At 42.3% G+C, this 13,726-nt stretch overlaps 1 protein-coding gene across 1 annotated transcript in view; it reads left to right on the top strand.

Moving 5' to 3' along the window:
• The first annotated feature begins 13,424 nt into the window (after positions 1-13,424).
• LOC107117756 (WD repeat-containing protein 75-like) overlaps positions 13,425-13,726 on the top strand; it is a 43,703-nt gene continuing 43,401 nt past the window's right edge. Inside the window, exon 1 of the mRNA XM_015419919.1 lies at positions 13,425-13,534. Coding sequence (XP_015275405.1) covers positions 13,449-13,534 — 86 coding nt within the window. The 5' untranslated portion in view covers positions 13,425-13,448. The remainder of the gene's footprint in view (positions 13,535-13,726) is intronic.

Raw genomic sequence — 13,726 nt, 5'->3', positions numbered from 1 at the left:
TCCAGGGTCTCAGGCAAAGGTCTTCCACATCACCTCCTGCCTGGTCCTTTTTAAGTGGAGGTGCCGCTGGAGACTGGGAAGGATTACGGTGTGTTTTTGAATGAACCAACTTAAAGGAGTTTTTGTTCTTCCCCCCTTTCCCCCCCTCTATGATTATGAATTGAATAACTGTGAATGAGTATATTAAGACTTTTGTTTTCAATTCATTAAACATCAATTAAAAAAAATAAAAAAAATTTTTTTAAAGGTCACCCCTCCTGATTCAATCTCCTACGACAACTCTGGGAACAGGGAAGAAGTCCAGGGTGGAGAGAACAACGCTCTCTCGGTAAGTTCACAACCCAACCCAACCCCAAACTGTTGCCTTTCTTCTTTTTGGGTTTGCATATTTGCTTTGCTAACCACCTCCAGCAACCCAGAGGACTCGTCTCCTGCAAGTGAGGCCCAAGGATCTCATTTCCCAGGTAAGAGTGCCTGCTGCTCTTTCTGATGTTGCCCATGGGAGGGTACCACAACTACCCGATCCCAATTCCATACCTGTTGCCCCATCAGGAAGAGCTGTTTCCCACCTCACCCCCAAGGAGCGGTGAGATGGTGGGGTGAACCCTGGTGTGACATAGCTCCCTGACTGTTGACGCCTCAAATTGTCCTGCCGCAAGTCACCCGTTGATCACATGTGCAAAGTAAAGTGTTGGTCCAACAAGTAAATATGAGCTGAATGAATGATGTTTATTTGCGGTCAAAGACCATTTATCAAAATAATATATTCAGCTCTAAAAATAAACATATAATCTTAAAATCATTATAATGTTAAAAGGTGAAAAGTTTAACAGCCCATTATATCAAAATAATTATAAGATGTTTAAAACTAAACGGCTTATGAGTCGTGCGAAAGGTAATTGAGGATTCTACTTGATCTGCTTCTCATTGTGAAATTTTACCAGTTGCAAGCAGAATGTTGCTATTTGTCTGGAGATCTGCTGATTTTCCTCTATCAAAAGTCTCTGTAGATCAGCACTGTCTGCATCAAGTACTGGTCTATCCAAGGGGGGGGGCAATACGCTTATCCCTATAAACCTGATGAAAAGGACAGTGAAAGAACATGTGAAACAGCGATTCCACTTCTCCCATAGAGCATGGGGCAGCACCTGTCTTCAAACCATCAAGGGAGATCCTGGTGGGACATGTCAAAAGAAGCCAAGTAGGGGAGAAGCTTAGGGATAATGCTGCCGCTTTCCGCGGAAAGCATTTCAGAGGTGTTTGGGGCATGAGATAGGGGCATGGGAGAGAGTTGTTCAACGGGGACAAAAGTGCCTAACGTATTCAAGGTAAATACGGCTACTGTTATCAGAATCAGTGGTGCAAGAAGAATATGGAAAAGCTAAGTGATTGTTGGCTTTTTTGACCAGGGTTAGTGATAGAAAAACACTGCGGCTATGCTTTTCTACCAAAGGAAATCCCTATAAAATGTGACCTGAATGTTTGCAGTCGTTGAGGCGCCACGAAGGGGTGTCTAAGTTGGGATGGGGTCCAAAATGACAGTTTTTCATGTTCCCCTCCCTAGCTGCTCATACCATAAGCAGTCCTGAAGCTTCCCAGGACACAGTTGTGGCAGAGAACAAGGTAAGTTAACATATGTAGATGAGGGGCCCAAATGATGTTCAGGTGTCTCAACCCTGGTGGTCACACTGAACACAACTTACAGAGATGGCCATTCCCTCCCTCCTCTTTCAAGGCAGATACGGGTAAGAAGCGCAGCATGAAGTGTGGTACAAGCCCAGAGATCTTAGAGCAGTGGCTACTGTGCACATGCACAGAGAGCACCAGGCCTTGAAAACACACAGATCCCCAATGAAGACTTTCACACTCAGGGGTCGTTTCGTAGAAAAAGAGCTAGGGGAACTCATTAGCATAACTCATTAGCATATGCCACACCCCCTGACATCACTGGAAGTGTGTCATAAGGCCACACCCCCTGACATCACCAGAAGTGTGTTATAAGGCCACACACCCCGCCCCCAACGGTCCCGGGCGCCGGCGCCGCACTTGCAGCTCCACTGCCGAGCACCATGAGGGGTTCGACGGTGGACCTGCAAGGCTGGCGGGAGTGAGAGGAAGCCCCGCGAAGGCCCTCCCTGGCCCCAGGCAGGCAGGGGTGGGGAGAGGCAGGGAGGAAGCAACTTACCCTCCCTCTTCTCCTGCCTCCTCCTGGCTGAATGAGGGCCGGAAGTGGGGCGGCCGGAAGCGGGGGGTGGGGCTTCGTCATGTGCCCCGCCCCCCATACCTCACCCAGGGGAACTGTGTTCCCCCACGATCCCCCCCGAAATGACCTCTGTTCACATTCCTTAGTGGTAGGGAGACCCTTTGCCCAAATCTTTGTAAAACTGAAATAAAGGGACAATGTTCAACACTGCACTGTGGATCCTGTTGGCTTGGATGAAATAAACCAGCCCGTCAGAGGATGGTCACTCACCACAGCCCCCCACAAAGAAATTCCTGGCTATGGGACTTCCAGCAGGGCTCTTTCTATGCTTTTAGGAAGGCCTCGGCCTCTCTGCCCTGCTGTTGGCCGTTGTCCCGAGAAGGAACCAGGCTGCTGGCGCTTAAAATCAAAAAGGTGGCAGAGCAGTTTTTAAACTGAATATTGGGGGAAAGCCGACAGGAGATGAAAAGTCTCTGGTTCGGGTTGGCTCATCTCAGAGAGATGAGAGGGTACCTGTTGCTTTTCTACAGGGAGGTGGATTGAAATTGTCCACTGAGACCATGGCTAGTGACATGGACTGCCTGACAAGGTCTCGAGATAGCAAGAGGAAGGTGGAAGGCTTAACTAGTATGGGAAATTACAGCTGTTTCTATACAAAGGCTAGAAGTGTCCGAGGTACAATCGGGGAGTTGGAGTGCTTGGTGTCAGAGGGAAAAATAGACATTGTGGGTATTTCGGAAACTTGGTGGGATGAGGAAAATCAGTGGGATACGGTGATTCCCGGTTATATATTATATCGGAAGGATAGGGGGGGAAGGGTTGGAGGTGGGGTGGCTCTGTATGTCAGAGAGGGTATAAAGTCCAGAAAGATCGAGAGGCTAAGAGAATTGGATTCGCTTCTTGAAGTTCTGTGGGTTGAAATAGGGGGGCCAAAAGGAAACTTAACACTGGGAGTTTGTTATCGCCCACCGGATCAAAAGATAGAGGAGGATTATAAAATGATGAATGAATTAAAGATAGCAGCTAGACAAAAACACTGTGTCGTAATAGGTGATTTTAACTACCCACACATTGATTGGGTCAATATGTGTTCTAGTCGAGAGAAAGAGATTGAGTTTCTAGACACTCTAAATGACTGTGCTATGGAGCAGATGGTCATGGAACCTACCAGGGGAGAGGCGATCCTTGATTTGGTCCTAAGTAACACTCAAGACCTGGTGAGAGATGTAAAAGTGATTGCACCGCTTGGGAACAGTGATCATAATGTTGTTGAGTTCAACATTTGTACAAATAGGGAATTGGCCAAAAAGACTCACACAACCACTTTTAACTTTAAAAGGGGTAATTTTTCTGATATGAGGGGACATGTGGGGAGGAAACTGAAGGGAAAAGTAGAAAGGGTCAAAACCATTGGGGAAGCTTGGAAACTGTTTAAAACTACAATTCTAGAAGCTCAAATAAAATATATTCCGCAGGTTAGGAAAGGCACAAACAGGTATAAGAAAAAGCCTACATGGTTAACAAACAAAGTAATGGAAGCTGTAAAAGGTAAAAAGGATTCCTTTAAGCGGTGGAAAGCTAGTCACAGTGAGGCTGATAAAACAGAACACAGGCTATGGCAAATAAAATGCAAGTCTGTGGTCAGGCATGCAAAAAGGGAATATGAGGAGCATATAGCAAAAAATGTAAAGACCAACAATAAAACTTTCTTCAAATACATTAGAAACAGGAAACCAGCCAGGGAGGCAGTGGGGCCCTTGGATGACCAAGGGGTAAAAGGAGTACTGAAGGATGATAGGGAAATGGCTGAGAAGCTAAATGCATTTTTTGCCTCCGTCTTCACTGTGGAAGATGAGAGGTGCTTGCCCACTCCAGAGCCGCTGAGTTCGGGAGGGGTGTTGAAAGACCTGAGTCAGATTGAGGTGACGAGAGAGGAGGTCCTAAAACTGATAAACAACTTAAAAACTGATAAATCACCAGGCCCAGATGGCATACATCCAAGAGTTCTGAAAGAACTCAATTGTGAACTTGTGGATCTCCTGACAAAAATATGTAATCTCTCCTTAAAATCAGCCTCCATTCCTGAGGACTGGAAGGTAGCTAATGTCACTCCCATCTTTAAAAAGGGTTCCAGAGGAGATCCGGGAAATTACAGGCCTGTCAGTCTGACGTCGATACCGGGTAAATTGGTGGAAACCATTATTAAGGAAAGAATTAGTAGGCACATAGATGAACAAAACCTATTGAGGCAGACTCAACATGGGTTCTGTAAGGGAAGATCTTGTCTCACTAACCTGTTAATGTTCTTTGAGGGGGTGAACAAACATGTGGACAAGGGGGATCCAATAGATATTGTTTACCTTGACTTCCAGAAAGCTTTTGATAAAGTTCCTCATCAAAGGCTCCTAAGCAAGCTCAAAAATCATGGGATAAAAGGACAAGTCCTTTTATGGATCAAAAACTGGCTAATTAATAGAAAACAGAGAGTGAGTATAAATGGGCAGTTCTCCCAGTGGAGGGGTGTAAGCAGTGGGGTACCACAGGGATCAGTACTTGGTCCACTGCTTTTTAACTTGTTCATTAATGATTTGGAGTTGGGAGTAAGCAGTGAAGTGGCTAAATTTGCGGATGATACGAAGTTGTTCAGGGTGGTGAAAACCAGTGAGGATTGTGAGGCACTCCAAAGGGATCTGTCAAAGTTGGGCGAGTGGGCGTCAACATGGCAAATGGGGTTCAATGTGGCCAAGTGCAAGGTGATGCACATTGGAGCCAAAAATCCTAACTATAAATACACGTTGATGGGGTCTGAACTGGCAGAGACAGATCAAGAGAGAGATCTTGGAGTTGTAGTAGATAACTCACTGAAAATGTCGAGACAGTGTGTGACTGCAATAAAGAAGGCCAATGCTATGCTGGGGATTATTAGGAAGGGTATTGTAAACAGATCAGCCAATATCATAATGCCGCTATATAAATCAATGGTGCGACCTCATCTGGAATACTGTGTGCAATTCTGGTCACCACACCTTAAAAAGGATATTATAGCTTTGGAAAAAGTGCAGAAAAGAGCAACTCGAATGATAAAAGGGTTGGAACACTTTCCCTATGAGGAACGGTTAAGGCGCTTAGGGCTCTTTAGCTTGGAGAAACGACGACTGAGGGGTGACATGATTGAGGTTTATAAGATTATGCATGGGAAAGAGCAGGTAGAGAAAGAGGTACTTTTCTCCCTTTCTCACAATACAAGAACCCGTGGGCACTCCATGAAATTGCTGAGCGGTCGGGTTAGAACGGATAAAAGGAAGTACTTCTTCACCCAAAGAGTGATTAACACTTGGAATTCACTGCCACAGGAAGTGGTGGCAGCTACAAGCATGGACGGCTTCAAAAGGGAATTAGATAAGCATATGGAGCAGAGGTCCATCAGTGGCTATTAGCCACAAGGTATAGATAGGGACTCTGGGGCAAGTGATGCTCTGTCATCTTGGTGCTTGGGGGGGGGTCAACAGTGGGAGGGCTTCTAATGTCCTGGCCCCACTGGTGGACCTCCTGATGGCACTGGTATTTCTGGCCACTGTGGGATACAGAGTGTTGGACTGGATGGGCCTTTGGCCTGATCCAACATTGGCATCTCTTATGTTCTTATGTTCTTATGTTCTCTAATCTGGGAGAACCAGGTTTGATTCCCCACTTTTATAAGATTATGCATGGGGAAGAGCAGGTAGAGAAAGAGGTCCTTTTCTCCCTTTCTCACAATACAAGAACTCGTGGGCACTCAATGAAATTGCTGAGCGGTTGGGTTAGAATGGATAAGAGGAAGTACTTCTTCACCCAAAGAGTGATTAACACTTGGAATTCACTGCCACAGGAAGTGGTGGGTGCTACAAGCATGGACGGCTTCAAAAGGGAATTAGATAAGCATATGGAGCAGAGGTCCATCAGTGACTATTAGCCACAAGGTATAGATAGGGACTCTGGGGCAAGTGATGCTCTGTCATCTTGGTGCTTTGGGGGGTCAACAGTGGGATGGCTTCTAATGTCCTGGCCGCACTGGTGGACCTCCTGATGGCACCTGGTATTTCTGGCCACTGTGTGATACAGAGTGTTGGACTGGATGGGCCTTTGGCCTGATCCAACATTGGCATCTCTTATGTTCTTATGTTCTAGACGGACCACTGGTCTGATCCAGCAGGACTCTTCTTATGTTATATCAGTAAAATTAGTTTAAGTTTCATAGGACAGTAAATACTGCACATATTTCAGGTTTTCCCTAAACGTCCATTTTTCTTCAAGGGGAAAACGGGGAACATTTCCCCCCCCCCATGGCTTCCAAATGTCCAGAAAGTTTACATCTCTACTGTCAACCTGCCACTACATCTAAACACATGAAACGGCTGCTGTACTGACAATCTTCCAGTTTCTGCAGACTTTCAAACATCTTTATGGCCATTTCCACTGCTGTCTGCACTTGCACCAAACTCCTGCTTCACAGCTACATCTTTCTTCCCATCCAAACTGGTGAACAGATATATATCCTCCCCTCAAAATGTTTCATTCCCTTAAAAAAGCAAGTGTGCTACTTATGGAGATTAAATTAGCTTAACCAACAGGAACTCAACAGTAATTACTTTTTAAACAAAACAAAAAATCTAACCTGGTGTCTATATAGACCATTCCAAAAAAGATTGTGTATTCAAAATACAATTTCTTCTATTTTTCCTATCCAAAACTACAAGGGGGAAATTACAGACGGTAATAGCAAGAAAAAATCCTATATGTAAAATGCAGAGCAAACCCAACCACCACGTCCTTAAGTAGTTGCATAGGAAGAGTTAAGGGAGGAGGCTTAAGAATTGTACGTCTGCTACATGGGAAGATTTCAAGTTTCCCCAGAAAAGAGATTACTTCATCCCAGTATGTCAGCAGAAGCACAACAGGGTCTAATAAGTCACCCTGTTTTGGCATTTAATCTTTGAAATACTTTAGTACTTGGCGTGATGCTCTAGCGACACCACATGGCACAGTTTAAGTTGTTATAGACTATGTTTACATTAACAGAGGTATAGTTCAAAGTGTGTGAAAAACATTCAGATACAATGAAATGGAAATTACCAGTTCGTACACATCGGTAGAGGATGATCAGTAAATTAGCATACAACATAAGGAAGGTGTTTAACAAATTCAAGGACCAAACAGGAATAACAAGCTTAGTTTATATGGTTACAATTTTTTGCATTTCATTCCAGGGGGGAACATAGTAAAGGAAATAAATGTCAAAATTGAAGACTGATGGGCAGACATATCCTTAACTGTGGAACATTGAGAGTAATTAACTGAGACTAATTATACTAATACACCAATATAGCACAGGGGGAAGTTACATGTAAAATATTACAAAGATGAAGACTTTTTTAAAAATATAGACGCTTATGGTATACGGTAAAGTAACTGGATAGAATTTGTTAGGAACAATGTACGCTGCCTAAAGACCTTAGTATAAATATTTGTTATTCTAATACAAGCCACCTTAAAATGATTTGTAACCCAATTAGCATTTTAATTAAACTGGTTGCATGGATTTTGGTTACACAGCCCTTATCCTTCTAGAGTTAACCGTTTAAATATAAAGTTAACCATAACTGAAATATTCACTTATTTAGTAATTTTACAATGGTGATATCGGAGACCTGTCTTAAGGAGTTGGTGAACTATTCTAAACTTTTACATAGGGAAATAAAATACCCAGTTTCCTTCAAAAAGTTGATCATGGTAATGGGTTAATGGACGACTAGGAAACCCTAATCTTAAACACTATACCACCAAACTGCTAAATTAGCATAGTTTGACAGGTTTATAAACCAACCAGAAGGGACAGTTTCTTCCAGTAAGCAACACTCCCATCAAAATCCCACTTACAAGCTTGGATATGGTTTTTAAGAACTGAAACAAAATTATAGTACAGCAATAGTATTCAGCGACCAATCCATTATCAGTTTGGGATTCTCTACAAAAAAGCTTTTGGTAAGTATGCCTCAACTGAGCTCAGTGATTAGAAAACTTGACTTAACGGACAGACATAACTCAAGTCATAAAATATAGATGGAAAAACTCCAGGATATAATTGTATAAAAAAATTATTTTTAAAAAATATGGTACTCTCGTAAGGGAGAATATCATCTTGTAGTAACGGGTTTATCTCTATTTGACCATTTCTAAATTAAGGATTGTCTTTAAAAAATCAAGAGGGAATAATATGGAGAGGGATTTGGCCTTCCTATTTTACCTTAGAATTTAGCAGGATATTTTAACTATCATTGTTAAGCTGCCTTCCACGAAGAGAAAATCAGAATGTAAGTATTTCAACAAAAAAAATAAAAAATAACATTGACAGTGCAATCCTAAGAACACTTTCCTGGGAATCAGCCCTATTGAATAGACTGTAGTAGAATAATGAGTAGACCTTTTTAGGATTATTCTCCAAGAGAACTATTGAAACACCCATTAATGCAGAAATCACACACACACCCCCAAAAAAACCCCTCTTTTAGTTATTTATATTCCAGATATTAGTTGTGTTCCGAATTTTTTAAAATTTAAATGACAAAATGACCTTGATTATGAGATCAATGAAACAATGCTGGAATTTATGATAAAATACGGCTCTACCGTCTTTAGAAACCTCATGCCTCTAATTTAGATAATTAGTTCAAATTCTTCAGCAGTGACATCTTTCCCCTTAGAATTGTACAACTGCATTAAAAATTGTTGGGTTTGTGAGACTCCCAGTGGAAACTTTGTCTTATGTGGTGTGTAAAAGAGCAAAACATGTCTTGGGTAAAGATTGTTTCAGTAATGTCAGCTGGTCTGAGAAGTGATGTTCCAGACTTTCCAGAAACGCTTTTGAATTACGTAGCAAATACTCAGATACTGCAGCAAGGTTAACTAATGTTAAGAAGCGGTAACAAGAGTACTACCTTAATATTTCAGGACTGACTTAATAAATATAACTGGCATATTACCCAAGCTTAAAGTTATGTGACAACCCAATGTACAGAACGTTGTAGCAGATGTTAACAACAAATGGACTGCATTGCATTAAGGAGGGAACTTCAAATTTGTGTTCATTACAAGGTGTCTTACTTTGAGATTCATGTGAGGTTACATTTTTGTATTTGATCACTGTAATTTTAAAAAAGAGCCACATTCATGTAACTCCCATAAGCTTGTGTGTATATGTATATTAAAAGCCTTTGAACGTAGTGAAGAGCAAAAATGAATTTTGTTCATGAAAACATGTTTTGTCCTAATAACTTCAAAAACTGAGACAACTACTCAGCACATAAAAGACTACTACTTCAGCCTCTAATGAAATCTTTTCTAAATCCACACTGAGATTTCTCGGCACCCCTAGCTACGCGAAACTTAAAAGAACTAATCTCAATACCCAACTTGTTTCACCATATTTAAGTTCTATAGCTTCCTCTTCACTTTAACAGCTCAAGGTAAATAATGCACCCTAATTCTAACCTAACTGTGGGCAGGGAGGTTTTAACTCAAGGTATTCCACCCCAGCCCTAAACGGTAATTTGTGCTTTCCTAGTTAGTGTGCTGGGTAAAGCACAGGGTGCGAAAATACCCAGCCTCTCGTGACCGTTATTCTAAACGGGAGTCAGGAGGGTGCACGGAACGGTTTAGAACTTTAGTTCAAATCAGTATAAAACTGCTGAAAGTATATAGTACAACATCCTAGGTGTTGCCTTGAAGAAAGAGTGATATCTTAGTTGCTGTTTTGAAGAAAGAATGTCCATTTGTTTGTTTGCTTGTTTTTCTTTTACATTTATAGTTAAAGTGTTAATACATGTATTTTAAGATAATCAAACCTTTGATATTGAATCTTCCTGTCAGAAACAGATTTTACTGTGTGGGTTTGTACCCAACTAGCTTCACAACAGACTTCACATAGTATCTGGAATATCAGATTCGTTTCCTTAGTAATCTGAATAGTTTCACAGACATATTCAGGAAGGAGGAAAGGGGGGGGGGTTCAGAATCCTTTGTTATAAGCTTACCTCTGAGTGCCTAACTGCTAGCTATATAACTACACTGAGTCAGGAAATTTTTAACTTCAATTAATTTTTTCTTGGTGATTACTAATTAAGTAGACACAGAACCATATAGGGTCTGACAATTTTTGAACCTACTTAACTTTTTCTCTGGTGATTAACAATCAATTTCACTAGCTGTACTTTTTTAACTCTAAGCAATCTACAATCCCAAGAAGCAAATCATAACTGGATCCACACAGGCAATTGGTCACACTTCATAGTACCCTTCAGGTAATCTATCCTATTTTAATATTCTTAAATTGCCAACAAATCTTGCTTAACTATTACAACTGTTAAGTGAGTTTCTCAAGATTCTCACAACCAGGTAAGAGTGCAATAAATATTAATCTTTAAGGGATTGATCAAAGTCTGTGTATTGCAGCTACACTCCGCAGTGACTGATTTCAAAGCTTCTAATTTTTATAAAGGGAGGTAAGCAGGGGATTAGATTAAATAATCAGTGGTCTGACCTGAGACCCCCAGGCATCCAGCAGTACACTGTTCAGGCATTAAGTAACAGATATATTTCAGACCAATAATAATCATAACAAAACCACATAACCACACACGGAAATGCAATCTCAGGTGAAAATTACATCTGCTATGTCCATGGTTTAAACAACACGGTCAAGAGATGCAGAATCCTAAATAAATTGACAAAAATGAACGCAAATGTGATCCTATTACAAGAAACCCAATGAAACAATGCTGGAATTTATGATAAAATACGGCTCTACCGTCTTTAGAAGCCTCATGCCTCTAATTTAGATAATTAGTTCAAATGCTTCAGCAGTGACATCTTTTACCTTAGAATTGTACAACTGCATTAAAAATCGTCTGGAAATTGTTGGGTTTGTGAGACTCCCAGTGGAAACTTTGTCTTATGTGGTGTGTAAAAGAGCAAAACATGTCTTGGGTAAAGATTGTTTCAGTAATGTCAGCTGGTCTGAGAAGTGATGTTCCAGACTTTCCAGAAACGCTTTTGAATTACGTAGCAAATACTCAGATACTGCAGCAAGGTTAACTAATGTTAAGAAGCGGTAACAAGAGTACTACCTTAATATTTCAGGACTGACTTAATAAATATAACTGGCATATTACCCAAGCTTAAAGTTATGTGACAACCCAATGTACAGAACGTTGTAGCAGATGTTAACAACAAATGGATTGCATTGCATTAAGGAGGGAACTTCAAATTTGTGTTCATTACAAGGTGTCTTACTTTGAGATTCATGTGAGGTTACATTTTTGTATTTGATCACTGTAATTTTTAAAAAAGAGCACATTCATGTAACTCCCATAAGCTTGTGTGTATATGTATATTAAAAGCCTTTGAACGTAGTGAAGAGCAAAAATGAATTTTGTTCATGAAAACATGTTTTGTCCTAATAACTTCAAAAACTGAGACAACTACTCAGCACATAAAAGACTACTACTTCAGCCTCTAATGAAATCTTTTCTAAATCCACACTTAATACCTTAAATGAGATTTCTCGGCACCCCTAGCTACTCAAAACTTAAAAGAACTAATCTCAATACCCAACTTGTTTCACTATATTTTTCTATAGCTTCCTCTTCACTTTAACAGCTCAAGGTAAATAATGCACCCTAATTCTAACCTAACTGTGGGCAGGGAGGTTTTAACTCAAGGTATTCCACCCCAGCCCTAAGGCCACCCATTTCTGAACCAAGATCAATAAACCAAACAAGCACAGGTGCAGACAAAATGCATGCACGGCCACAGTTCCTCTGTAGTCTATTTAATGTTTTGCCTATACAAACCTATTTTTTGAAACTTTCCTAACTTTTGCTAAGTCTCACAAAAGCACAAGAGTGAAGCAATGCCCCAAAATAACATGGAGGTACAAACCCCCCCCCCCCCATTTCATCTCTTCATAACTTTTTACAATGCACCTTCTCATTGACTGGGGGGGGGTTTACTTTAAAACAAAAGAGGGAGGGGGAAAGGCTTAGCAAGAAAAGGGGAGAAAAACCTGTCTTAAGAAACTCTGCCAGAGTAGCCTACCTTAAAAACAATAATTCATAAGTAGAAATGACAAAATATTTAATACAGAGTATGCAGCAATGACAAAAACGGTATAGCTGCAAAGCAGATGAGCTATGAACATAAAACCTTCAAAAAGCTTTAAAATTATAATGAAGGGGGAATTAGGGAGAACTATTTTCTGTTTTGTATACCCTATATCTTTTTGTATTCCTTATATATTATTATATAACCCTTTTTTTCTTTTGCACCCCCTTATATATCACTACCTGGTTTTTAAAAGATATATACTATTTCAAAAAGAAAAAGACATTCTGCTTTTTGGGCTGAGCAACGACTGAAACCTCTGGGAAATATTTCTCACACACGCGCACAGCCCTTTCTACCGCTGTAACTATATTCAGCATTAAATACATTTCCCTTTCTTTTATTTTTTTGCTTCAGGCCTACCCAGCTAAACTTAATGCGCGCGCCCGACCACCACACCCTTCCGTCCCCTTCCTCCCCACACACAACTATGACGCCCGCGGCTGCAGCCTCGCCTTATAAAGGCTACCGTCAAGCTCCGCCCAGCCCCGCTTGTCACGTGCTCCCCTGTTGCTCGCCGGGCCCGACACTATAGAGGTAGAAAAGGGCCTTGTATATGTCCCCACTTCTTCCGGATTCTATTTGACAGTGGCGACCTGGGCGCTGAGGTGCGGAAAGGCACAAGAGGGAGGGAGGAGGAATCCCCAGCGTGGATTTTGACCTTGAGTGCCTGGAGTCTTTGGGCCAGAATTGCAGATGGAGCAGGAGCCCACGGAGACAGGAATAAGCCTAGAATCAGCTTTATATCCAAAAGTTTAAAGAGAAAGTCGAAGCGTGCATGCACACGGAAAGCTGACATAGTTTGAATAAAATTTTGTTGGTCTTCGAGGTGCCGCTGGACTCTCAAACTTTGCCTTTGCGAGGGGGGGGAAGGCTGTTCGGTTAGGAACCGGAAGTGTCTAAGACTCCGAGCTCTTCCCCCCCCCCCCATCTCTACGGGGTCGAGGGGGCTGTTGGACGACGGAGGACGGAAGCAGCCTATAGAGTCGGAGGAAGTGGGTGGCCAGAGCGGCGTTTCCGGCTGCCGGAGGCCGGGCCGACGGGGAAGATGGGGGCGCCGGAGCGGCTTCGCGTGGTCCGCAGCGGGGGCAGCGAGCTCAGCCGGAGGCGCGCCGTTTTCTCGGCCGAGGGAAAGTGAGTGCCGGGAGGGGGAAGGACGCCGGGAGGGTTTGTTTTTCTGGCCCCGGGCTCCGCGTGGGATCCTCTGGCTGCCGTCATGGGGGCGGAGGAGACACGTGTCCGTGTTTGCCTTTTGACCCTTCGCCTAGGACGGCCTGGCCCTCAGGGGCGCAAACCTCGCCCCGCCCGGGCGCCCCCCCACCCACC

This window comes from Gekko japonicus, unplaced genomic scaffold (assembly GCF_001447785.1).
Source record: "Gekko japonicus isolate JY-2015 unplaced genomic scaffold, Gekko_japonicus_V1.1 scaffold3524, whole genome shotgun sequence".
NCBI lineage: Eukaryota > Metazoa > Chordata > Lepidosauria > Squamata > Gekkonidae > Gekko > Gekko japonicus.
This window is presented reverse-complemented; position numbering and strand designations above follow the sequence as displayed.